The sequence below is a fragment of the Aspergillus bombycis genome (assembly GCF_001792695.1).
Source record: "Aspergillus bombycis strain NRRL26010 chromosome Unknown contig00210, whole genome shotgun sequence".
NCBI classification, from domain to species: Eukaryota; Fungi; Ascomycota; class Eurotiomycetes; order Eurotiales; family Aspergillaceae; genus Aspergillus; species Aspergillus bombycis.
In genome coordinates this window covers 367-25,570 of record NW_019170212.1, presented here as the reverse complement: position 1 = coordinate 25,570, position 25,204 = coordinate 367, and the positions used below count along the sequence as shown (strand labels likewise).

Here is a 25,204-nt window from a genome sequence, read left to right as displayed (position 1 = left end):
TATATAACTAATAATAAATAATCTTATTTTTTAAAGATTAAAAATCTATATAAATATAAAAATATAAAAAATATAATAAATTAAAAAAAATAGTAAATACTTAAGAAGTACTTGAAAAGCACTTGGAAAGTACTTAAGGAATACTTAATATTAAAAGTAATAAATAATAATACAGAGAAATTGTATTATAGTTACTGTATACGTTAATCTGACCCGTTTTGCTTATTAATTTGTGCTTGGCAGTCACGTGTTTCAGAGAAGTGTCATCCGAACTTTTTAAAAGATCAGATGACCTGTATACACCTCATTTACCGGTTATATTAACTATCATCCATTAGTCATTGACACGTGACTTCTAACGAACAACCAAGTCAGATGACTGTCACCTATGTGACAAATTAACTGCCCAAAGAACCCTTCCATTATCTCCAGCATCGGCCAACGGACTACAGATAACCTATCTAGTAACCTATTGCATCTTAGCTATATTTGGACAATAACTGCTTTACGTTGCCAATCGGCCCCTTTCTAGTTGGTCTCCGTCAAATATGGCTGCCAGTCTGACACAAGCAGACATCTCAGCCACTTTATAGACGAATTATATATATTAACCCTTTCTTTAGGGCGACTACCACAGCCATGGCTAAGTTTTCGAATAGCAACAGTAATACCTACGATCAGTTACAGCGATTTCCCGACAAAGCTCTCCAAACTTCTGCACTTGCGAGCTGCTACAGTGTCAACACGTCAACATCGAGAATTAATGGTTTCCATTACTACACTACGACTGGGGCTGGTAAGCATACATGGCTTGGATATCGTTAATTTGTACTGATGCCATAGTGCTACCTTTCATAGGAGCCCAGTGGTATCCCTGAGGTCCCCTCAGGGTCGAAAACCTTGTCTCCAAGCCCCCCGCCTGATCCCTCTACCCATACAGGAATGGAGAGCGGTTTTTTGGGTAACATTATACCCGAATACAAAGGGGAGGCGGCGCATACTATCCCGGAAGAGTGTGAGAGGCTCTTCTGCGACACATTGTCTGTGATTTTCCTTGGTGAGGGGATTATCTCTGGACAAGAGTCGCTTGGGACAGATGCGTATCAAATTCAACCGAGCTTAGGTTACGAGCATAGTCGAATTCAAGAGTGGGTTGAGGTGTTGGACTATACAAGTGATTGTATCTACCGAGGATTCGTGACCAGTTCGAGTGACGAGCACGCCCTATTCATATTCTTTAGTGAATGTGCACTTGGCCAAGGTCTCAAGACTGGGTAAGTTTATATTTCGGGGTTACGGGTGGATTACACTGAAATAGAACGGAGACTCACGGCTCGTTTGACAGATTAATTGCCCTTTTTGAGCTAGCAAGTCTCCCTGAATTTGGGTGCTCTCAGATTGTTGCATGCATTCCGCGTTCGCAAGATGCAGCAGAGCTCGAAGTTGTGAGGAATTTGGGTTGGTGCGGATTTAACTTGACAACGCTGCAACCGTGGAGCACTAGAGATTGTGTCGAATTGTCACTTAGTGCTAAATGGCTTTTTTTGGGTGCTGAAGTTTAGAAGTACGACGGTCACTTTACGGCAAGTTGAAACAGTACATCGTATGTTGTCAGATTAATGCTTCCGCTCACTAATGGTTTAATATTGATGTAGTTACTTTCAACTACTTGCAGTGGGGCACAATATAATGGATTCAAATGTTATTGGTGCTCTCAATAAGAGTAGTTATATATACTGTGTAGTAAGCGGAGTCGGAAGCCCGATCCTCCCTTCAAGGGCGGTATGGTATGACCTCAGTATGACACAACTATTAGCACTGACTTCTTGCTCGAAACACAGCGAGTCTATATGGTTTAGCAGATCTCAGCCACACCCTACTATCCTGTAAAATAAAGCTATAATATTGAACACCAGCATTAGACTATTCTTTATGTTCCCCAAGTTCCTTCTCCCTCCAACTGTGTTCCGTTCTCGACAACACAAAGCGGGGTACTCGTCCTCAGCTGGACCCTTTGCCAGAACCTCGTCTATGGATGAGAGTTGCCAGAAATACCTAGGTAGCCAGGTATCATATATTCGGTGTTCTCGTTGTGCAACGGATTTATGTTTGACGTCCCAGATCATCAGCAAAGGCTTCACTGGTCGCCATGGACGTGCGTATCTCGTGTCGGCGGAACCTATCGCCTGTGCGGTATCTACTAGTACAACGTCCTCACCGACAGAGTCACTCCCAAATACCATAATGCAGAAACCTGTATCACGTCAACTAGTCACAGGGGCCCATACAGTCAGTGATATCAGTTGTGCTTTTTGTGGGAATATTCTTGGATGGAAATATGTTGCCGCTGAAGAAGAATCGCAACATTACAAGGTTGGCAAGTTCATTTTGGAAACCAAACGGACCGTGACATCCTCCTCATGGGAGTCGGCTTCATATGTCGGGCCTGTTGCATCGTCTGGACCAATGACTTCTGCAAAAGTGGATGTCGGTACACCGGGCGATTGTGTAGAGTTCGATAGCCAGGACGAAGACGAATGCGAAGATCTGTTTGCCGGTGTTTGGAGCCCTGGGCTGGCTATACGGCGGCGAAGCCGGAAGTTAGATCGTCATACCTCGATTTTTGGCCTTACATCCTGAAGGACTATCACACATTATCTCTCCTTTTCTGTTTCAGCAATCGCGGCATATTGATACCCTGCTACTCATGTTTCCTTTTATGGCTAATATCTGCGGGGCAACCCTGCAAAGGGTTCTTAATGGTAATGTTTAAGCTACAACGATTCCAAGTGCATTACCAAGGTTTCCATAAGTTTGAAAAGTTGTTGGGGTGGGTATCTTCTCTTTTGTCCAAAGTAGTCCCGTAGCCCTCGTAACATTTTGTGGTATAGGGCCAATTCGTTATTTCTTCATGCCGACAGAAGCGAATAAGAGACGGTTAGTAAGGCAATGATCAATATGAAGGCTAAGGGGAACCGTTTGTGTTGCCGACTCGTGTTCTTTTCACATCTCCTTCCTGGTCACTTTCCTGAGCTGGGCGCTTCTGTGTAGATGCCAGTTGTTGGCTACCACCGGGTCTCCGTCTGACAAACGCAGAGAGATCATTCGCTCCCTTCGTAACTTTGTCCAACTGTACCACCTGCTCCGAAGGAGGCTGCCCCATTATCTGACCCAGGATACCTTTCAGCATAGCTTCATTCCTCTCCTCATGATCTTCGAGTGATACCGGGGGGCGCTTTAAATCAACAAGCTGTAGGCCAGTTAGATGTCCGTGGTTCCAGGATAAGAATTCGACGTTCGGATGGTTGAGAAACTTACCCTTTGCTCCATGTCTGCTATGATATCCTTCACATTGGCTATTTTTCTCTTCATAGCGGTTGCTTTGTCTTCCTCCATGGTACTACTGTTATCTAATATCTTCTGCTCCTGAGCCATTCTCACTTGACAGCTTTCAATTGCTTTTTCCATTTGACTCGCCGCTTCTTTTCTCATTTGTTCATTAGCCATCCTATCGCTCTTGCTACCAGCAGAATTGTCATCTGCCTTATTGACAGACGCGAATTCCAGGGCAAGCGAAAGCTTATAATGACATTCGGCGATCGATGGATCCTCCATTGGAAACAAAGACTGTCTCAAATCGAGTGCCGTTTTGAGATCAGTCACTGCGTCCGTGAAACGTTCAGCTTCTAGCGAGATCTCGGCCTGGAGATCGTACGTATCTGCAAGGCGCTCCTTAATTTGTTTTATATGATGAGGTAGATCTGCGGCTTTGCCTTTCCCACATTTTTCTTCCGCTGCGTTTAATTTCTTGAGGTACAGTATGCGCGCAAGGTCGAGGACTTCAAAAGCATTGGCGAAGTCATCTTCATCTTCTTCGACACCCCCGTCACCATCGCTTTTATCCTCACTGTCGGAATCAGAGGCGTCAAAGTTCTCATCTCCTGTGAATTGAAAATAAGGCTTTTCCTCAACCTTCTGAGACTGCGCCTTTCCAGCAAGCACCTCCTTCTGTGCCAGTCCATTGGAAATGGCATCCTGAACAAGGCTATCGCCAACAGATGCTGTCCCAGACGAGGATGCATTCACAGTAAGCGGATCATGTACCTGTGTCTGACTTTCTCCAGCTACTTTGGAACCAAGGACATCACTCTTGCTCAGCGCAACATTGTAAAGAGATTTTCCATAGGAATATAGTAGGTCGGCATTGTCCAGCGACAACTCCCCATTTAACCTAGCTTGGAGCTCTGTAGCCTCAGAATAAAGCTCAGCAGCAGCGTTGAAATCTTTGACGGCATCCTTGGCGGCAGCTCGCTCAGTCAGGTCTGTTAAGTGCGCCCTCATACTTTCAGTATTATTTTGGAGCGGTGCAGCGCTCATTTCCGCATGGACATACTCCGCCATTGCTGCGGTCTATTGTCCCAAGTGTCTTGTTCCCAAAATGACGGGGTAATATAGTTTGGGGCGCTAAAGATAGTAAAAGGATCAAACTAAGTAGTTCCCTGAGAAACAAGAATTAAGATCCACTAGAGAAAAGAGTAATGGGCAGGGGGGATGCAAGCGCGAAAAAATAAAAGAAGGAAATAGTTGTTTTCTATCTCTTGACATTCAATGACGGACTTATTTCCAACTGGGCGCGGGTCGCGTCAGTGGCCGCGCCACTCTATTTAATTTATCACGCGTCCGCCCACGCAGTCTACAGAGTAGATTGCCATCGCTTTTGGAGTTTGCTTAGTACCGCTGGCAGCTGCTACTGAGATCACAGCGAGATCAGTAAATAACGCAAATTGAGTCAATTCTTATGGAGCTTGTTGCCTCGTCAAAAATTGGTTAAAGGGACGCCCGCAGCATAAAAACCCATATCCACGATTATTGAGGTACATGTGAATGTGTATGTAATGATGGACTCGGACCTGGTCCCTTCATCATCTCCTGCATTTGCGACCCCCGCGCACCCTTCGCGAAAAAACAAATCCAATAATCTTCCTACAAGGACGTCTATACTGCCTATTTTAATTCCCCCCTCCACCCTTCGGCCCGTCGCTTTCCGTACATTCACCCGGAAACATAACTTGACCATTTCATCATCTGCACTGCAGACTTTAGCTACCTTTGTGGGCAAAAATTGCGGTTCAGGATGGCGCGAAGAAGGCCTTGCAGAGAGAGTGTTGGATGAAGTGGCTAAAAGCTGGAAAAAGGCTGGAGGAGGTGTTATTGTCGAAGAAGGCAAAGGTGCCTCGCTACAAATGATTTTGCAAACCATTGAAGGAAATATGAGCGGGGGTAGGTTTGTTGTTGGCAAGACCTCGACAACAGATGGCGTGTCCATGAGTACGTGTCGGAATAGGGAGAGTATGCACCCCAATCTACGTTTGTCTCCCACTGCAGCATCGACACTAGGAGATGGAGAACAGGGAGACTCGGACCTTTCCTTTCACCCAAGAAATTGGATCAAGATAGTTGATGCATTTGATATTCCGCGCCTGACATACAACGCCGACAAGAAATATTTCGAGGTCGCAAAGTCGAAGGCTTCTCTTTTTCCACAGCCCTCTCATAAGACTGCCTTGTTCCGGGATCGTTATAATGTGATTCACCAGCGCTTACTACGAAATGAATCGTTTCAACTGTCATTGGGCTCTTCCAGCATACCTTCATTGTCGCGATCCTCATTATCTTTCGCTCCTAATAAATGCTACAAGCTTACTCCAGTCGCAAACCTGCTAGGCAGGAGTGGTACTTCGCATTTGTTACTCGGCATACTTTCTGTTTCACCAACGGGTGATCTGTCCCTTACCGACTTGACTGGCAGTATCGCTTTGGAACTGAGTCATGCGCGGATGATACCCGAGAATGGTGCCTGGTTCGCGCCTGGTATGATTGTACTCGTCGATGGGATCTACGAAGAAGAAGAAACCGTGAAGGGGTCGACCTTGGGTGGGAACACCGGGGTTGGGGGTGCTATTGGGGGTATGTTCGTCGGAGTCTCTATTTGTGGACCTCCCTGTGAAAGACGGGAAATGTCACTGGGAACCAAAAGTCGACAGGCCACGGGGGAAGTGAGCTCTAGCGGGGGTTTTGGCTGGGTAGACTTTCTGGGAGTTGGAAGCGAACGTGCACAGGGAACTCGTATGAGACATATTCAGGCGAGATGCTTACAGGACTTGAACGGGGGTGCAGATGACTCCCGTTGCACCAAAATGGCAATCATGAGCGAGGTTAACCTTGATCATGTGAAGACGGTAGACGCACTGAAGCGGCTCTTCGGCTTCTATAGTGACTTGCCGCTGAGAGAACGGCCAATTGTTTTCGTTCTAATTGGGAACTTTGTCCAGAAGGCCATGGTCAACGGTAGCGGCCAGGCAGGTGGTATTGAGTACAAAGAATACTTTGACTCGCTCGCTATGGTGCTATCTGAATTCCCTTCTCTGCTACAGCACTCTACGTTCACTTTTGTGCCTGGTGACAACGACCCCTGGCCCTCCGCCTTTTCAGCTGGTGCTGCTTCTGCTATCCCTCGTCAGGCTGTTCCTGAACTGTTCACTTCACGGGTGAAACGTGCCTTTGCTACGGCGAATGCTGAGTCGGACCGATCCCAGTCATCCGAGCCTATTGGTGAAGCTATTTGGACTACGAATCCCTCACGCATCACCTTATTTGGACCACTCCATGACATCGCTATAGTCCGCGATGACATTTCAGGGCGGCTGAGACGCAGCGCAGTGAGCATTGGACAGGATGCTGATAGGTCTACAGTAATGGATGAAGAGATGGATAACCAAAGGAGCTCCATAGCACCTGAAGGCTCCATCGAGACCAAGACGCCACGAATAGGAGCTGAATCCTATCCGGTTGCTTCTGCAGTCAATGTGTCACGAAAGCTTGTCAAGACTATTTTGGATCAAGGCACCATGTCGCCTTTCCCACTTTCGTTGCGACCCGTCTTATGGGATTATGCGTCTTCCTTGCAGCTGTACCCATTGCCCTCAAGCTTTATTCTAGCCGATCCTGAAGCGGCGCCGTTCTGTATGACTTATGAAGGATGTCATGTAATGAATCCCGGAAAGCTTATTCCGGAAGGTGACTTGTCTTCCGTGAGGTGGATTGAATATGATGCTTTCAAGAACCGAGGAAAGGTGAAAGAGATGCGCTATTAGCCATTGATCATCAGGATGGGGGCGGTTGATAACCACGTCCATAACTACATGCCATAGTTTTTCACTTCTCGCGACAGAGCAAGCCCGGAACTATGTAATGCATGATAGTTAGAACCATTTAGCTATTCAATTTTGATTCAGTGCTGCGGCTGACTATAACGTAACTGGTAAGCACCCTGCGCACGCAAGTACCCGGCGCAGCTCTGTATTCTACACAAATAAGCTCTTTTTGCTACTCGAATATCTCAGCAACCAGAGATAGTAATAATATAATATTTAATCAATAATACAATATATAGTAGATAAAGCTAAAAAGACTTTTTTTTAAATAGGTTTTCTCTTATTTTTATACTATAAATAAAAAATACCAAAAATACTGTTGTAATATCTAATACTAGGGATATTCTTATTTATATCAATTTCTTTGTCAAATATATAAAAGATTAAGAGTTACTATATATATCTTTTAAATTTTCTAGTATCATAACTTGTTGTTGCTGAGATATTTAAGTAGCTAAAATAGATTCTTTATATGGAATACGGCGCTGCGCAGGGTACTTGCGTGCGCAGGGTGCTTACTGGTTACGTTAATCCTTGTGTGGCTTTGTAAGCTACGTATAACCTAGGTTGACAGGATCTATATTCTCTAGGGACGGAAATAAGTTGGCGCTGTATGTCAAATATCTTGAACTCGATGTTTCCAATAAGTGCTAACGGGGCTTGCGATAATTCAATGAAAAGTTAGTAATTGGCAGCAAAAATGCCCTGGACACGGTAAAGAATGGATAATAGTACAGAAAGACTGACAGCCAAGGTCCGATGCGAAGAATAACTGATAATGAAGTTGAAAGTAGAAAAGTACAACACCCCGTAACTAACGCCTTGATTCTGTGAACCCTGCTGTAGGAGCTAACAATACATTAATTTCGTTGATCAAGCTCGTGACGGAAATCTCCTGCCAAGATATGGAGCCAGCGAAAATGACTCCTACAACATGATCCCAAGGAAAGGAGCCGCCGGGTGAAGGAAAATCATGTAGACCAAATCACTGTACAGATGGCTACAATAGCGACGGTCGTGACACATACAAATACCTTATTTGTACCCAGGAAGAAACAGAAAACAGTAAGAGGGGTGGGGGGCGATAATCCAAATCTAGTGGCTTATGACGAGGCAACCCAATATGTCCAGAGGTTGAGGAGGTTTTGCAACTCTAATCAATCATAATAATATCCGCATTTTGTGCGGTGTCACCAGCCTTGTGCCGACTTGTAACGTTTGGTGCAGGAATCAATTTTGCTGATTCATTGAGTATGCCTTCAAGGTTTCCATTTTCTGCCGTCGACTGTTGACCAAAACTCTTTGAACCGTTGGCTTTCACTTCAGGTGTCGAGCCTGCCAAACCTACAGTGCCGCTGGCCTCAAAACATTTGTCGAGCTCTGTCAGAAGGTTTCCAACTTTGTTAGTCTCGGCGACAACTCCATTACCCAAACCTCTCCAGCCATCACCCTTAGAGTTATATAACCTTTCTCGAAGCTCCGACTTGAGTTGATCTTGGCTTGATCCTTCCTTAGGACTGTTCAGCTCTTTCAGAATCCAGAGCACGTGACTAAGGTGATGAGTGGCAACTAATTGGAAACGGAAGCTCTGGGCAGGATAGTGAATCTGAAATGTCTTCGCGTTACGGACAGTCACTTGCACCCTTAGTGGCTGCTTGTTAGACGGATTCATCAAGATCCGGTCTAGGGCTCGCATTAATGGAAGTGTAAGCAAGAGAAGTTCAACAGCAGTGTCTAGACCCGCGTCGGTGGTGCTGTGATTCAATGTGGATTCAATAGATTTCTGTATGCGACGATGTGGGTTTGGAAATTCAAGAGATAGGCCTAAGCGCAAACGAAACAATGACTTGGTTCGAGACGCAAGGAGAATAGGATCATACTCTATAGAACTCGGCGGCATGGTTGTTTCAATATTCAGGGTGGCGAGGAGGTCTTTCTCGGGGCCGTAGGCAAAGGTGACATGTGACAGCGACAGAGATCGAGGCTCCATTTTCTTTCGCTGAAGGCTCTCGAAAATCGACAAGACACAGTCAAGTCTTTGCAAATTTTCCATGAGTTTGGGAATGATAGGGCGGCCAGGCGGAGCCAGCAGGCGGATAGCGAAGCCAGTACCTCTCTTTTGGAAAACCAGCGAATGGTCCCATGTTGAATTCAAAGCGCTGAATGTTTTGGTTGGTATCAGTAAATTCCCATAAGCCACTATAGTGGCAGCCTTCTTGCAAGGATCTATCCCATGAAACGCGAGGCGGATCGTGTCTTTGGTACGAACCCTCCTCTTTAACCCACTAGGTAAAGCTATCCGGAATGCTTCGGGAATAGTCGCCACTTCATAACGCATAAAGATTTCAGGAACGTGAAGGTCTGGTTCAATCACTAGTCGTTGTAGAGGGGGATAGAAGTCAACGGATTGTAGGTCCATCAAATAGCGCGCATTGGCATGGACTGCTAGGATTCCAGAAAGATAATGCCCCAGATCTGCAAACGAGGGGTAGCTGATATTCTGGCTCACAGGGAATAATGTACCGCTTATGACCTGAGCTGAACGAAGAGTAGACGAAACATGTGTGTTTGCATCAAAGACTGAATGGCCGCCTGCTGTTGTTGTTGTTGTTGTTGTCTGAAGTTGCACCACCCACCAGTTGTCACCGTCCATGCTGCTTGTTGCTGCTACAATCCAGTTACGTTCCCAGAGATGATGCCAGAAAAAGGAAAACCGCAGGACATTGTTCGGAAATATTCTTCGAAAATCGATCTTTAAACTTCTGGGATTCACGGTTTCAAAGCCCAGCATCCTGACGTTCGATTCAATCTCATCTATCGCAGCCATACAGCGAAGTCGTGCAACTCGGGTCACTATATCCTCGGCGGAAGACTTATCAAAGCTGCGATCATTGTCAAGTCGCTCCTGAGCGCTCGGGGTGGCCGATATAATGCTTGCTCCCGACATCGGCTCAATGGCAACACTGAGATGCCTGGACTGCGTAAGTTGGATAGTCAATCCACAGTCTCCAGGCTCCGTCCTGGTCAGTTGAGCTTGTAGAGATAATCCGCCGGCAGAGTAAAGTGGACTCTCGCTTATGATGCGATATGCCGAGGAGAGTATGTGAGAAATATGCAGTGCAATGACACTTCGCAGAATACATTCCATAGAGAGGCTCTCTGTGTTGAATTCGATCTCTTCGCTGTTAACTTCTTGGCCGTCTCTTATCCAGCGCAAGTCCAAATAAGGATACCTGTAGCCATCATTCTCACCGTATATTCGACCGCCCTTAATCCCAATCTCTAGCCAACTTTTAGCTCCAGCTTTTTGCGTCCAGTAATGTGCAACGAGAGTTCGGTGCAAAAGCTCAACACGCAAGACATCGTGCCAGAGGCCTCGTGCCAATTCCATAGCCTGCTTAAAGAGTACGTTGATCTTGTTGGTGAGAACGAGACTATGCAGTAAATCGAAGCATCCAGCAAGGCCGTCGTTTCGGAGTGCGTCGTTTATCTTGATATCGAATTCGTTGAATATCCGACCCTTGGGAATCGGTGACGATGGATTGAAGAGAAACCGTACGTCAACGAAAAATAACTGAGAAGATTCGTCTTCTTGTCCAATTGAAAGATCGAGTTCAAATTCGTTCGGCACAACAAATGTGACCCGGCCATCATGAATGCTATACGTTTGAAAGGTGCGAGGGACTGAATCGTGCAACGCCAATCTCACACTTATAATCCTATTAATTTTCTGCAATCTTTTGAGCGTATCTTTGCCAGTCAAGGATCTAGGCGGTTTATACCCAAGCTAAATATAAACAAGTTAACATCGAATATCAAAAATATTATAGGAAGGATGAAGCGCACATCTGGCATGGAAGATACTTTACCCTTAGACAATACCTCGAGAGCCGTTGTTAAATCCGGGTTAGCTACTTGGGCTTGTACCAAATCCCGCTTCATATCACCAATCCATTGCAAAGCACCCATATAAGCCTGGTGACGAGTACGGATAAAGTTTTGAAGATCAATTAGCTTGCTAACATCAGCTGCTTGTCGGCTCCACTGGGACAAGACAAGGAGTTTGATGAACTCTGCACGCTTAGCATGTGCAAAGTCAAGGATCCGTGCTTTTTTCCGTAAATTTCCTAGGCTCTGATTCCCAGATGACTTGCCACTGGCGGGCAATTGCAAAGAACTTGAATCTTGAGGTGAGACTTGGATGTCTGCCATCTCGGTGATCAAGTCGGAAAGATCATTCCAGGATTGTTGCACAGATCTATTGATTAATTTCGAGAATGAGAAAAAGCCTTGCGTTATGTGTGGCAGCTCCGGTAACTCCGTAGATTTAGTCGGTATAATCTTGACCGCAGACGCGTCTTCGGCTGGACTAGGATCAATCGCATTCTTCGTCATACCATTGATATGAATTCGTTCCGCATGGGAGTCGCCCAAAGCGGAATTTCGATTGATATCTGGTGTCAAAGATCGTATATCATTTCTTGGATCGTGAGCAGTTGACCCTTGCCCGGCCCCACTAATATTTGTATTGTCCATGAAGACCCCCGGCATGTCTGGACGCGGAGTGGTGACTTTATTCTTTGAAGCCCTCCCCTCCTTCACCCTCTGCGCAGTAAAGGCGACGACCTGATGGCGGTGCTTTTTCGAGTTCGAAATAGCGAGTGGGGCAGGAAGGGAAGCAGACGATGCACTCTACGTCTGAATCTGAGGCTCAGCGCAATGCCATGTATGTCCATTCAAGGCGTGGAATATCTCAACTGGGCGGTCGTAGTGGCATTCGAAGGTGTTTGCGATGATTGCCTGAGGTCAGCTTTGTCGCGTATATTCGATTGAGCGACAAAGCAAGTCGTAGAGCGCAGGAAAAAGAGAGGAAGAAAAGGCAAAATGCCTTCGCTAGAGATTTTACTTGCTTCCAGCTGAGACAATGACTTTGTAGATAGGCCAGTCAAAAGCGAGTTCGTGACTATTAAGAAACTGTGGATGTTCGTATTACTGGTAACAGTTAAGATGAGAGGTATTACTGCGCATCGAGGGTCAGGGCCCTCACTGGGATATTAAACCTGGAAAACAAAAGCGGGGAGCTGGAGTGAGGCCAGAACCAATGTGTACAATACAATCAAAATTTGAGAGACATGTAAATGTCCAACGAGCACTATTGAGAGAGTGATATAATTCTAAAAGTGGAACTGATCATATCAGTGCAGAAAGCTTGTGAGATTGTCGATAAGTGAATTGTTTGAAGATGGAATCCGGCGCGATGCAATGCGAACACGGAAGCAGTGACTGATTAGTTGGTGCCTTTGTGCCTTATGGATCATAGAGTCAAGTAGCAGAAGTATTCGCCAAATGGCTATTCTACACCAAGACCAGACTATTTAGTTGCAATTATTAGATATAATTACATAGCAAATGTCTTTATTAAGTATTAGGGTAGTGGATAATATCTATATATTTATCTTTGTCTTAGTTTATTAGAAAATTATAATTACTGTATATGGCAGAAACTAGTGGTATGTTATTTCCTATATAAATATAAGGAGTATATGTAGCCACAAGTACCTTCATTTTATGGTAAATTCAGTAATGTATAGTCCGCTAAATATAGAAAATAATTGGTATCCCCATATATGGAAGGCCATACATAGACCTAACAATTATTCAGAAAGACTATATTATGGAATTATATACCCTGTACTTTGTAGTCGCCATGTATTTATTCTATTGAAGAATAAGTGTCCATGTATACTGTATTAAGTTTTGGTTGGTCTAAAATATGTGTTGCAAACCGTATGCTTGACTCTATGTATGTACATACCGCATAGAGACATTGTATGTACTGCGGTGTATAGGTTGAGTCCCTAGGTCACCTATTGCTAGTAGTACTAGTATTGTAATAGCTATAAGCTATCAGCAGTACGGAGTATGAAATAGATGAAGGTACATTAGTAGTACTGAAGCTGCCAAGCATGTCAGTTGCTTCCATAAGGATGGGTAAGGTATTGTAATATATACAGATGCGGATAGCTGGCCCCTTCCGTCACAAGTTCTATCAACACCCAACTTCGCGGCCCCGGGACTACCTATCACTACTGGACAGGGCTTTTCTTTTTGCCATCCCTGGATATATAAGCAACATCCTTTTTTACATTGAGGCTATGAAGCTTAAGGCTCTTTAGACGGAAATTTTATGCGTTTATATCTCCATCTACTGACTGCAAAGCGGCCATTGTATACGTATACATAATCTTTTGTCTCGTCGTTACTATTTCCTGTTACTCATACCAGGACCCCCTTTAGGCTACTTATACTCTCTACAACGAGCAACCACGGGATATGCAAACTCCATCTGTGTATCTTCCTATCCTCCAGAAGTATCACCACCTCCCAGGCCTCACCTGACCCTCATATAAAGGGAAACCCCAAAGTAAGTACATTAAGACATACTTCCCTCGTCTATGGCTTTTTCTCACCCTTTTAGTATCTCCCTCTTAATCATTGTGCTGTATCGATTATTTGGTGATTAGAAAAGTGCAAAAGAGCGGTTAATTTGAAACCCTCTCTGAGTAGCAGTACACTTTTGCGCCCTCCGGATATGAATGTCCATGATATATCCCAGAAGCAGCATGCAGGGAGATGAAAGACTGTCGCCTCCACAGTACCCGGGCGATGATACGCGTCCGACAAGTAGGAGAGAGCTTGCTGGGTGGTACAGCTATAGCTGGGCAGCCGAAGTGTTCACAGTATGCGCCATGGGTATGTACGATGCCGAGTAACGTGTCAAACTGGATTTACCTTTGCCAGCTTTCTCTGTGGCTCGTCTAATATCTGTCTATGACCTAGGCTCTTTCCTCCCTATTACGCTAGAGCAAATGGCCCGAGATCGCGGCGTCCTTTTTTCAGACAAAGTAACTCCATGTCGGACAACCTGGAAAGCTCCGCGGCAGTTATCGCCACATGAGATATTAGGCCAAACCCTTCTCAATACATCGCACCAGGGCCGAGATGTACCTGGCGCAAGCCAGTGTGTTGTTTATATTTATGGAATAGAGGTAAATACTGCTAGCTTCGCCATGTATACATTCTCAGTAAGTGTCTTGGTCCAAGCTGTTCTGATCATATCAATGTCGGGTGCTGCAGACCATGGGACTTATCGAAAAGTTTTCTTGTTGACGTTTGCTCTCATTGGCTCCATTTCTACAATGCTATTTCTCTCGGTTGTACCAAAGCTCTATCTCCTTGGGGCTCTTTTTGCAATTATAGCAAATACCTGTTTTGGAGCGTCCTTTGTGCTCTTGAATTCGTTCCTACCGCTTCTAGTTCGCTACCATCCATCTTTACTTAGGAACAGTGGTGAAGTATCCAGTCAGGGCGCAATGGTGGACAATACCTCGAGTAACACCTCCCACGATGTGAATGACCACACGACGCCATTACTTCGCTCCGTTCATGGTGATAATGGAACGACTGCGGAGAATTCAGCCCGTGTGTCTCTCACAGATACATCACGAGAGTTGGAACTCTCCACGAGAATATCTTCATATGGAATTGGAATTGGTTATATCGGCGCTGTATTATTGCAGATAATTTGCATTCTACTTGTCATCAGCACTCATCAAACAACGTTCTCTTTGCGACTTGTCCTCTTTGTGATAGGACTGTGGTGGATTATTTTTACGATTCCTGCAGCGCTTTGGCTACGGCCTCGTCCTGGTCCGCCACTCTCGTGTGCTCAAGACGGGAAACAATACCACTCATGGCCTGGCTACATCATTCATGCTTGGAAGTCACTGGGCCGTACAGTGATTCGGACACGACGCCTGAAAGATATCCTGTTATTCCTTGCATCGTGGTTTCTTTTAAGCGATGGAATTGCTACTGTCAGTGGCACGGCCGTTCTTTTTGCTAAAACTCAGCTGGACATGCAGCCTGCCGCATTGGGTATGATCAACGTTGTTGCAATGCTTGCTGGAGTCTTTGGTGCATTTTCCTGGAGCTACATATCACGGTTGCTTAATCTTTGCGCATCACAGACCATTATTGCATGCATTATCTTGTTCGAATTGGTACCACTCTATGGCCTTCTTGGGTTTATTCCAGCAATTCGAGATTTGGGATATCTTGGCCTCCAGCAACCATGGGAAATGTTCCCCCTCAGCATCGTGTACGGTCTGGTTATGGGTGGGCTATCTTCATATTGCCGAAGCTTTTTTGGGGAACTGATACCCCCTGGGTATGAAGCAGCCTTTTACGCCCTGTATGCTATCACCGATAAGGGCTCGAGCATCTTTGGCCCAGCTGTCGTTGGCATAGTCACAGACCGTTATGGAGAGATTAGGCCTGCATTTGTCTTTCTTGCCGTTCTGATACTGCTCCCACTACCGCTCATGCTCCTTGTAGATGTTGACCGAGGAAAAAGGGACGCGCTTGCATTGTCAGCAGAACTGGAAGGTAGTCAAGAACTTAATGCGCCTATCTATGGAGCAGTGCCTTGCGGTCGAGACGATAGTGAAAGTCCTGTAGCGCGGGGTGAGTGATGACTATAATCGTCAGCCCCCCTACACGGTACTACACCAGCGTGTAGTTAAATCTGATCGGAGTCATATGGGTCGAATAGACAAGGGGCTTGTGCTGTTGTTTCCGTTCTACTTATTTCTCTCCTTTTTAGACTGCCAACAATAGTACAGGATCATGTTCATAGATTGTCCCGTGACGTAATTAGTATGTTGCAGGAAGACATAGGAGTAATTTTTCTTTGCCATAGGCATGGGGCAGAAGCTGGATGTGGCGGTGTTATAAACACTCCTTATTGAATCAAGACAAAAAGTGCTTTGGTGGTCGACGGGTATAGTATTAGTTATTATAAATCCAATTAACGTATTTGGAAAGCGAGCGTTCCACATAACCGAGCGTTCCAACCCAGTATCCCATATAGAATAGCCCTTTTTATAATCCAAATATCCCAACAGTGATAAATATCCAATACTTAATTTACTAATATACTTAATCTAACGTAACCGTTAAGCACCCTGCACAGCTCCGTATTCCCTATAAAGAACCTATTTTTGCCTCAGCAACCAAAATTTATAATAATAGAAAATTTAAAAGATGTATATAGTAGCTCAATCTTTTATATATTTACGAAAGAAGTTTATATAAAGAATATCTCTAGTATTAAATATTACAACAGTATTTTTGGTATTTTTTATCTATAGTATAAAAATAAAAGAAAATCTTTTTTTTTAAAAAAAAAGTCTTTTTAGCTTTATCTACTATATATTGTATTATTTATTAAACATTATATTATTACTATCTCTGGTTGCTGAGATATTCGAGTAGCAAAAAGAGCTTATTGTATAGGATATAGAGCTGCGCAGGGTACTTACCGGTTACGTTAACATAACCGGTAAGCAACCCGGTAGTGTAAGTAACCCGGTAGGCCCTGTATTCCATATAAAATAGTATACAACGAAACGGCTAACGAACGGCCGATATCAGCTACACTACGTGACCTCACGAGATAATGATATACACGCCAAGCAATGGTATACAGAGGATCAATATAGTATATACTATAATAGTATACAAGGACTAAGGATATATAAGGACACTCATTCATATACTTAGTTTAGTTCTTCGTGATCAATCGCAATTATTACTACAGAGCTATCTTTACTAGTAAACCAGTCTCAACTTGTTCGCACTCTCTAAACTACTAGATATACGTACTTGGTAGGTCTGGCCTTTTGGACTCAAGCCCAGCCTTGACAGCAGTCTTGTATCGACAGAAGTCTTTTTACGACTCCTGTCCTGCCAAGACCGCAACCCTTTGACGACGGCAGTCAAAGAACGACTGCAGGTAATTCTTACTACACGCGGTTAGCTTGCTGGTTCAGGACTTGACGACGAAGCCCCGGGCGTAACACCAGCCTATATATATATATATATATATATTTATAGTGGTTAAATAAAATAGCTCTCAAAATTATAAATTCGTTATCAAAATTCGATTGTTGCAACCTTTGGCCTAGAACTTTATTTGCCTTAACACAAGAAGGTAGGGTAGTGCTTGAACTAGTCCTAGGTGGTATGTACATATGTACTCTGGTATATATACACAGTAGTACAGTGCATATATATATATATATCGATTTTATAGAGTAGTCTGAGTGCACAGAGCGATCATCTTGAAGCTGAAGCATATCCCCACTTCCAAGAATTCCACCCATTACATCAGCAGCAGTTGAGGAATGGTCGTGAGTTTAGTCCCTTCCCTTACTAGTAGGACACTACACACATGCAGAATTAGAAAGCAACAACTATATGTTTCACTTGTCAACTCGCTAGAATCTCACTTTATAAGCCAGCAGCAAACCAAGATATCATTAAATCTTCTACATATAATAATAAGAAAAACCCAGCTAAAGTTTACCGGATCCATGGGTGAGACCCTAGAGGCTAGGTGAAATTGGTGAATACTCAAGAAGTGGCGTCCCCAGTATCGCCCAGCGGCCACTATTGAGTGCCGCCGCACTATGGGGCGCTTCCCGAGGCTAGTACTGTTAGGGTGGTACCTGACCTTCTTACGCAGTACAGGTAGTCCCTTGCTGTGTGTCCATACGAGGCGGGCCCCAGCAGACCAGTCATGTTGCCCAGGCACCAGCTGACTACAGAAAGAACAAACTGTCCTTAACTCCTTCCCATACCAAGCTCACTACTTAACTCGCCTTTGCCTATTCACCTTCCAGCCATTCCCATCATTTTTTCTTCTTAACCCTCCTGGCCTTTTGATTAATTAAACATTACCCCTCTATTCATTGTCCTCTGCCCGAGGAAGATTAGGAAGTGCAGACGTCACTTGCTGTCTTCTTTCAAAGGGTACTACTAGTATTCTTCATACTCTGCTGTCCACATAGACAGTACAGCACGTCTCCCTTTGGAGATCATCATACTTGACAACGTCGAGACACCATGCGGTCGTTCGCACCTTGGATTTTGAGCCTCTTAGGGGCTTCTGCTGTAGCTTCTGCTGCCGATGCGACAGCCGAAGCTCCCTCCGATGTAGTCTCGCTCACTGGGGACACATTCGAAACATTCGTCAAGGAGCATGACTTAGTTTTAGCTGAGTTTTTTGCTCCCTGGTGTGGCCATTGTAAGGCTCTCGCTCCGAAATATGAGCAGGCTGCCACTGAGTTGAAGGAAAAGAACATCCCGCTGGTCAAAGTGGACTGCACTGAGGAAGAGGCTCTTTGTAGGGATCAAGGTGTCGAAGGCTACCCCACGCTTAAGATTTTCCGTGGCCTTGACTCTGTTAAGCCTTATCAGGGAGCTCGTCAAACCGAGGCGTAAGTGTCACCTGTTTGGTAGCCTTGCTCGAATATTATTGACACTAGTTTCATAGGATTGTTTCATACATGGTTAAGCAGTCACTACCTGCTGTGTCCCCTATTACCCCAGAGAATCTTGAAGAGATCAAGACTATGGACAAGATTGTTATTATTGGCTATATTGCGTCTGACGACCAGGCTGCCAATGAAATATTCACCAGCTTTGCCGAGTCTCAAAGAGACAATTATCTCTTCGCCGCCACAAGTGATGCATCTATCGCTAAGACGGAGGGTGTCAAACAACCTTCGATCATTCTCTACAAAGACTTCGATGAGAAGAAGGCTACCTATGATGGGGAGATAGAGCAGGATGCTCTTCTCAGTTGGGTTAAGACTGCCAGTACCCCTTTGGTGGGTGAGCTGGGCCCAGAGACTTACTCTGGATATATAACGGTATGTCACAAAGCACAACTTCAACCTCGCTTCACAAGGTGTAATAAATAATCATGAGTTTCTGACATGGGTTTGGTGAAGGCTGGCATTCCACTAGCATACATTTTTGCCGAAACCAAAGAAGAGCGTGAGAAGTTCACTGAGGAGTTCAAGTCCATCGCCGAGAAGCATAAGGGTTCTATTAATATTGTCACCATTGACGCCAAGTTGTACGGCGCTCACGCCGGTAACCTCAACCTTGACCCCTCTAAGTTCCCTGCATTCGCTATTCAAGACCCCGAAAAGAACGCCAAGTATCCTTACGATCAATCGAAAGAAGTCAAGGCAAAGGATATTGGTAAATTCATCCAAGACGTTCTTGATGATAAAGTCGAGCCAAGCATCAAGTCGGAAGCTATCCCTGAGGCTCAGGAAGGCCCTGTTACTGTTGTTGTGGCGCATTCCTATAAGGATCTTGTCATTGACAACGAAAAGGATGTTCTTCTGGAATTTTATGCACCATGGTGCGGACACTGCAAAGCGTAAGTATTTTTCCCCCACTCCTTCACGAATTATATCTCTTGCAAATACCTAATCAATTTTCAATAGTCTTGCGCCGAAGTATGAGGAACTTGCAAGCCTTTACAAGGATATCCCTGAAGTTACCATCGCCAAAATTGATGCAACAGCCAACGATGTCCCCGACTCGATTACAGGCTTCCCCACTATTAAGCTCTACCCTGCCGGCACTAAGGACTCCCCTGTTGAATATGAAGGCTCTCGCACAGTGGAGGATCTCGCGAACTTTGTCAAGGAGAATGGCAAGCATAAGATCGATGCTTTTGAAGTTGATTCGAAGAAAGAAGAGGAGAGTGGTGATGTCACAGAGACTCGGACCGCCTCTGACGAGACTGAAACTCCTGCTCCTAGCGATGACAAGCCTGAGCATGATGAATTGTAAACTCCTTTCGGCTTGATAGTTTTATATTCATATGAGTTCCTCCTGTCTTCTACCAGCAACTTGAGCAATTGCAGCTACTTTCGGCTTATGTACTTTGTTGTTCTATCCTATGCGCAAGCTTGCGGGCTAGCAGCTCAGCCATGCTACAAAGTCTTCTTGGCACAATATTTGGGTATATCTTTGAGCCCCCTATCTACCCTTATAAAAAGCTGGGGAAGCAATTCGTTAGTTCTGCACCCCTAACGCATAACCTTAACGTTACCTCCAGAGACTGTAAACCACCTTACTAGGCACTATACACTACGAGTTGAATATAGCAACTTAAGCTACCTAATACTCTCGGATTTACTAGGTATCCAAAAGAGGTTAGTCGCTATGCCTGGTCTGGGAAGCAACTATGGAGAACTAGTAGTGGTAACAACTACGGGACCGAATACTCAATCCAAATGCACACCAGACTCTATAATTATTACTCGTTATGTGCGGAGAATCTATCGTAGATCTCGTACGGAGTATTATCTGACCAATCCCTACTACTAGTAGCTACCAGTGCTACCCCGATTTTCATTGGGTAGGTTTTCAAGAATACACAGTCTGGTAATGTATTTATTTTACGGGTGTATCCAACTCCAATACCAGTACATATAACGTACGTATTGCTGTCAAAATACCGGACTAATTCAGCACTAGGAGTTAGCTAGCTCTTTTACCACGTCGAGAATAGATTATAATCACGCGTCAGTACACGCGATTCTTGACGCGTTGCGTGCAGATTGCTGGTTAAACCACTGGCAGTCCAGCATACTCCGGCTCTATATCCTGCGAACATGCAACGGTGTCTCATATTATGTGAGTCTTTTATCCGATTGACGTTACTGTTGTTGTAATCACCCTTTCCAACTATCATCGCTTCACTCCCTAGCCACAATTGGTCTCGCTTTTTCTACGTCCCAAGGACGAGTCGATTCCCACACACACACGCACACGCAAACATGCCCAGCCCAGCAGGCCAGAAGCGCAGTGCTAATCATTTGACAACCTCACCCGTCGATGCGAAGAAAGCCAAGAATGGTAGTATTACTTCCTTCTTCGGTCCTCCCAAGGCTAAGACTGTTGAACCTAAATCAACGTCATCCTGCTCGTCCAGCTTTAATAAACAAGGATGGGTTACGTCGTTGACCTCGGAACAGAGGGAGCTCCTACAGCTTGAGATCGAAACGTTGGATGAGAGTTGGCTGGCTCAGCTGAAAGAGGAATTGGTGACACCCGAGTTTCTAGCGTTGAAACGTTTCCTCCAAAAAGAAAAGCAGTCGGGAGTCAAAATGTTCCCCCCGGAGAACGAAATATATTCCTGGTACAGTGCCGGGATGGCCTCTTCAGGCAGTACAAGTATACTTACGCTGCTCCAGGTCTCGACATACGCCCCTTCACAAGGTGAAGGTAGTGATTGTCGGACAAGATCCCTATCACAATCATAACCAGGCTCATGGTTTAGCATTCTCAGTCCGACCTCCGACTCCGGCCCCTCCCTCCCTAGTCAACATCTACACAGGTATCAAAAATGACTATCCCTCCTTTCAACGACCACCTAACAAAGGAGGGCTTCTGACACCATGGGCTGAGCGTGGAGTATTGCTTCTTAATACTTGTCTAACAGTTCGTGCACATCAAGCTGCTAGTCATTCAAACAAAGGATGGGAACGTTTTACACAGAAAGTAATTGACATTGTAGCCAGAGTTCGATCTCACGGAGTTGTCTTTCTTGCATGGGGTACACCCGCGGGGAAGCGTGTGGCAGGTATTAACCGACAGAAGCATTCTGTACTTCAATCAGTTCATCCTAGCCCACTCAGTGCATCCAGGGGCTTTGTGAGTATAAATACCTCACATCTTTTGTGTGGCATTAGCTCCACACTTCTCTCTGAGTACAGCTGACAAAGATTTGAAATTAGTTCACCAATGGACATTTTAAAAAGTGCAACGAGTGGCTGGCTGAACGTTATGGTCCAGACGAGGTCATTGATTGGAGCCTGACTCCGGGAGCAAAGACTACCAGCCCCCTCGGCACTATTAAAAGTCCTTCGGTCTCCGTTGACAAACTAGCATACACTGGGGCAAAGCGATCTAAATCACATGCCTCAGAGTTGGCTGACGTGGTCACACAGCCCTTGGAGCTTCAGGATACAGATGAGTTTGATGATGATACCGATGCTCTCGAAGCTCTAGCAGCCACAGAGACAGCGAGCTAAATGTGCGAAGTCTAACTCAAACCTTGCCAGCTTTGGTGTTTTTGTTCTACCTATTGGGAATAAGACAAATTAAGTTAGGTCATAATCAACGGTCTTCGGCGTCGCTTGGGGTTCTTGTGAATGTATGTTGGGTTTCGACATATACTAGAGACATAATTACACCTTCAAGGCTCTCCCTTTTTCCCTCTTTGACATGCTATATAGCTCGTAGGCCTTGTATCGTACATAATCGTGAGGCAATCTCGCTACCTCCCCCAAAAAATCCTGAATATCGTTCTCTGAAGTAGTACCTAGGACCTGGAGAGACGACAGGAATTTTTGACGTAAATAACTAATATGTATAGGTGAGCCCTGAACCTTTCTTTTTAATGCTCACCAGTCTTACTGGAAAGTACGGCTTGGCCATTGAGAATTAGCATGTAAGCTAAGAACATTGAAACACAGCTCAGCGGTTCCAGAATTTTAGTGGGCGGTGATAACTTGTCTCAGTGGCTAGCCGCTAGACAGACTTTGACCTAAAATCAGTTCGAACCAATAATCGAAATGGAGAAAGCGCAATGGTTACTGCTGCATGTCATCATCACTCTACATAACGCACCACATACCACTTATGGAGTCATTGTATTTGCATATTTGAAATTTTCAATATATATCAATAAATTTATGAAATGGAACTGACGTGGCTCGCTGACATACCTCAGTCGCGGCGTCGCACCAGAGCCTTAAGGGCATGTGCCCATTGCCAAAGAAGAAAGGTGCGTCTGTGTGTGTATGGGTTTTGTGGCATGTGAGGCCAGTCAATCAAAGTGTGAAATAGGGCTCAACTAATTGTGTAAAAAGAAACGCTGTCGTCATTTAGGTACATGCAACGTCCAACCCCAAGACCAATATCAGCCTACCTATCTGATCGAACAAAATGAGCCTGACGTCACAAAACACTCATCAATTAATCCACCGACAACTGGGATACAGGTCAATCCAAGGGAGTTTCACCCTGTTTCTCCTGACTTTCCCCGGACAGAGCGTTTTGTGGGAGATCTTAATCCGGAAGCTGTGATTCGGGAAAGACTGGACGCCTCATGCCAAAGTCAGCTTCGAGACCGGATCGGACTTTGGATCAGCTCACCAGCTACAAACAGCAATGCAAAAGATCGAGGAATAGCCGCTGATCCGGATGCTGCTGCCCCAGGGAATTCATATGAACCTCTCGGGCCACAATCTATCGCAAAACTATTACAACAGCGGTATGCAACTGCCTTGAAAACTTGTGAGCGTCTCCCTCTTTCGACACGAGATCACTTGATTCCTATTTATTTCTCCAGGGTCAATCATATTTTACCACTTGTCGATAAGGATTCATTCCTGCTTGCCTACTCTAAAGAAACGACATCAGTATTTCTAGAAAGGGCTATATGCCTTGTTGCTGCGAAAGACCGAACAGCCTATCCTTGGCTTCGACTGGCCACAAGTGGCCCTGTCATGATGCCACGCCAGTTCTGCTCTGAATTGTACAGAGGCCTTGTAGTCGCCCTCAATGAAGGGCTTGAAACTGATCGAATTACTCGTATCCGCACCTTAGCACTGATGTCCTTGCATTGTGAGGGCTATGAAGGGGCAGAAGCCGCCTCCATGCACCTTTGTCAGGCGATTCATCAGGCTCAGACTGTCGGCCTGCATCTTGACCGTCCTGGTCAAGTACCAGGGGATTCCTTAGCGGGCCTTTTTTGGTGCTTGTGGACATTAGACAAGATGCATGCGTGCATAGGCGGTCGCCCTGTTCTCTTTGCAGACCGTGACATTGGTATTAAGAAGCCCGGGTTAAAGCCCTCCCATGCGAGGACTGCATTTGATGCTTGGTTTGCAATTTCCGATTTACTCGCCCATGTTATTTCATTCTATAGGCCAACTTCAGATCATACGGTCGGGTGGGAGGCCGGGTTTCCGACTTTTGAAGAAATTATGGGCGACGATGTGCGCGAGGATCTGGACTTTGCTACTCTTGGTGGGTGTTAATTTTCGGCAAGCCTGGTCCTTTCGGCCAGCCCATTAAATATTGTTTCTTTTCTTGCTCACTAAGCTAAATGAGAACTTAGGCTTCCTCGAGCTTTTCTACCACGCCGTTGCCATTCTGTCATGCAGATACAAGTTGACCGGTCGCCCTGATGGTTCCAAATCTTCGTATATACGGCAAGGTCTTTCTGCTATTCGAATACACTCCATCGTAGCTACCGAATGTTCCCAGGACCTTCCTCCAATTCCCATTGTTTCGTATGCGCTCACACTATCTATGGGCGTGTCGTATCAGCAGTTCCGCTCGAGCAAGCTTATCACCCATTTTGATCGTGCCAAAGCTAGCTTGGAAGCTTGCTGTACGCTTCTAGAAGCCCTAGGGATTTCCTGGTGTTCTGCAGAAGCAATGGCCCGGCTAGGGCGAAAAGCCCTACACCAGATTGATGGGTTAACTCTTGGTTCGCACAAACCCAGCCAAGCTCCCACGCAGTCGCCAGCGCCCGGCAACACGCTCATTAACTCTACAAACGCACAAAGTGCTGCGCCTGTCTTACCGCTCCCAACTTATCAGAGCGATGACTGCCCATTTAATGACCTGTCTGCTATCAAGCAAGTTTCCTCGGTTCAGGGATCATTAGACCCTCCAGAAAGTAACATGCAAGTTTATGAGACCGATGGTTTCGCCGATATTGACGTGCTATTTGGTGACTTCTTAGATTTGTCGTTACCTACAAACTTCTGGGACCCAGTTTTCTTGCCCTGACCAGCAGCATACGGGAACGTGATCTTACTGCTCTGTAAGGAAAGCATGTGGAAAGGGTGGCACCAATAGTGCCTGTCTTAGGAAGATTTGCCGGATGGACCATTCTGCGATTTCTCATTCGCGGGAGAGACATTCTGATAAAAAGCAATGCCGATCGTCATTAGCGCCTGGATATGAGCCTTCCCTTGAGTTTTCAATGTTTCCCAGCGACAGGCTGTGGTTGCCTATCTAGACACGGACTTCCCTTGCCC

At 45.3% G+C, this 25,204-nt stretch overlaps 7 protein-coding genes across 7 annotated transcripts; 5 read left to right on the top strand and 2 right to left on the bottom strand.

The window, feature by feature from the left end:
- Positions 1-548: 548 nt before the first annotated feature.
- On the top strand, positions 549-2,640 carry ABOM_012087 (uncharacterized protein; the record flags this gene model as incomplete). The annotated part of the gene is made up of 5 exons (XM_022539215.1): positions 549-558; positions 624-796; positions 859-1,274; positions 1,346-1,445; positions 2,122-2,640. The coding sequence occupies 5 exons, from the start codon at positions 549-551 to the stop codon at positions 2,638-2,640; spliced, it is 1,218 nt and encodes a 405-aa protein (XP_022383122.1).
- Positions 2,641-2,965: 325 nt separating this feature from the next.
- On the bottom strand, positions 2,966-4,401 carry ABOM_012086 (SHNi-TPR domain-containing protein; the record flags this gene model as incomplete). Its single annotated transcript, XM_022539214.1, has 2 exons — positions 2,966-3,250; positions 3,319-4,401. The coding sequence occupies 2 exons, from the start codon at positions 4,399-4,401 to the stop codon at positions 2,966-2,968; spliced, it is 1,368 nt and encodes a 455-aa protein (XP_022383121.1).
- A 497-nt stretch (positions 4,402-4,898) lies between these two features.
- Positions 4,899-7,154, top strand: ABOM_012085 (DNA polymerase epsilon noncatalytic subunit; the record flags this gene model as incomplete). Its single annotated transcript, XM_022539213.1, has 1 exon — positions 4,899-7,154. The coding sequence occupies one exon, from the start codon at positions 4,899-4,901 to the stop codon at positions 7,152-7,154; it is 2,256 nt and encodes a 751-aa protein (XP_022383120.1).
- Positions 7,155-8,367: 1,213 nt separating this feature from the next.
- ABOM_012084 (mediator of RNA polymerase II transcription subunit 14) lies at positions 8,368-11,765 on the bottom strand (the record flags this gene model as incomplete). Its single annotated transcript, XM_022539212.1, has 2 exons — positions 8,368-11,001; positions 11,061-11,765. The coding sequence occupies 2 exons, from the start codon at positions 11,763-11,765 to the stop codon at positions 8,368-8,370; spliced, it is 3,339 nt and encodes a 1,112-aa protein (XP_022383119.1).
- A 6,417-nt stretch (positions 11,766-18,182) lies between these two features.
- On the top strand, positions 18,183-19,931 carry pdiA (protein disulfide isomerase PDI1; the record flags this gene model as incomplete). Its single annotated transcript, XM_022539211.1, has 4 exons — positions 18,183-18,556; positions 18,613-18,991; positions 19,073-19,512; positions 19,580-19,931. The coding sequence occupies 4 exons, from the start codon at positions 18,183-18,185 to the stop codon at positions 19,929-19,931; spliced, it is 1,545 nt and encodes a 514-aa protein (XP_022383125.1).
- Positions 19,932-20,923: 992 nt separating this feature from the next.
- Positions 20,924-22,180, top strand: ABOM_012082 (uracil-DNA glycosylase; the record flags this gene model as incomplete). Its single annotated transcript, XM_022539210.1, has 3 exons — positions 20,924-21,285; positions 21,341-21,800; positions 21,884-22,180. The coding sequence occupies 3 exons, from the start codon at positions 20,924-20,926 to the stop codon at positions 22,178-22,180; spliced, it is 1,119 nt and encodes a 372-aa protein (XP_022383124.1).
- Positions 22,181-23,662: 1,482 nt separating this feature from the next.
- On the top strand, positions 23,663-24,953 carry ABOM_012081 (transcription factor domain-containing protein; the record flags this gene model as incomplete). The annotated part of the gene is made up of 2 exons (XM_022539209.1): positions 23,663-24,182; positions 24,274-24,953. The coding sequence occupies 2 exons, from the start codon at positions 23,663-23,665 to the stop codon at positions 24,951-24,953; spliced, it is 1,200 nt and encodes a 399-aa protein (XP_022383123.1).
- Between the last annotated feature and the right edge of the window lie 251 nt (positions 24,954-25,204).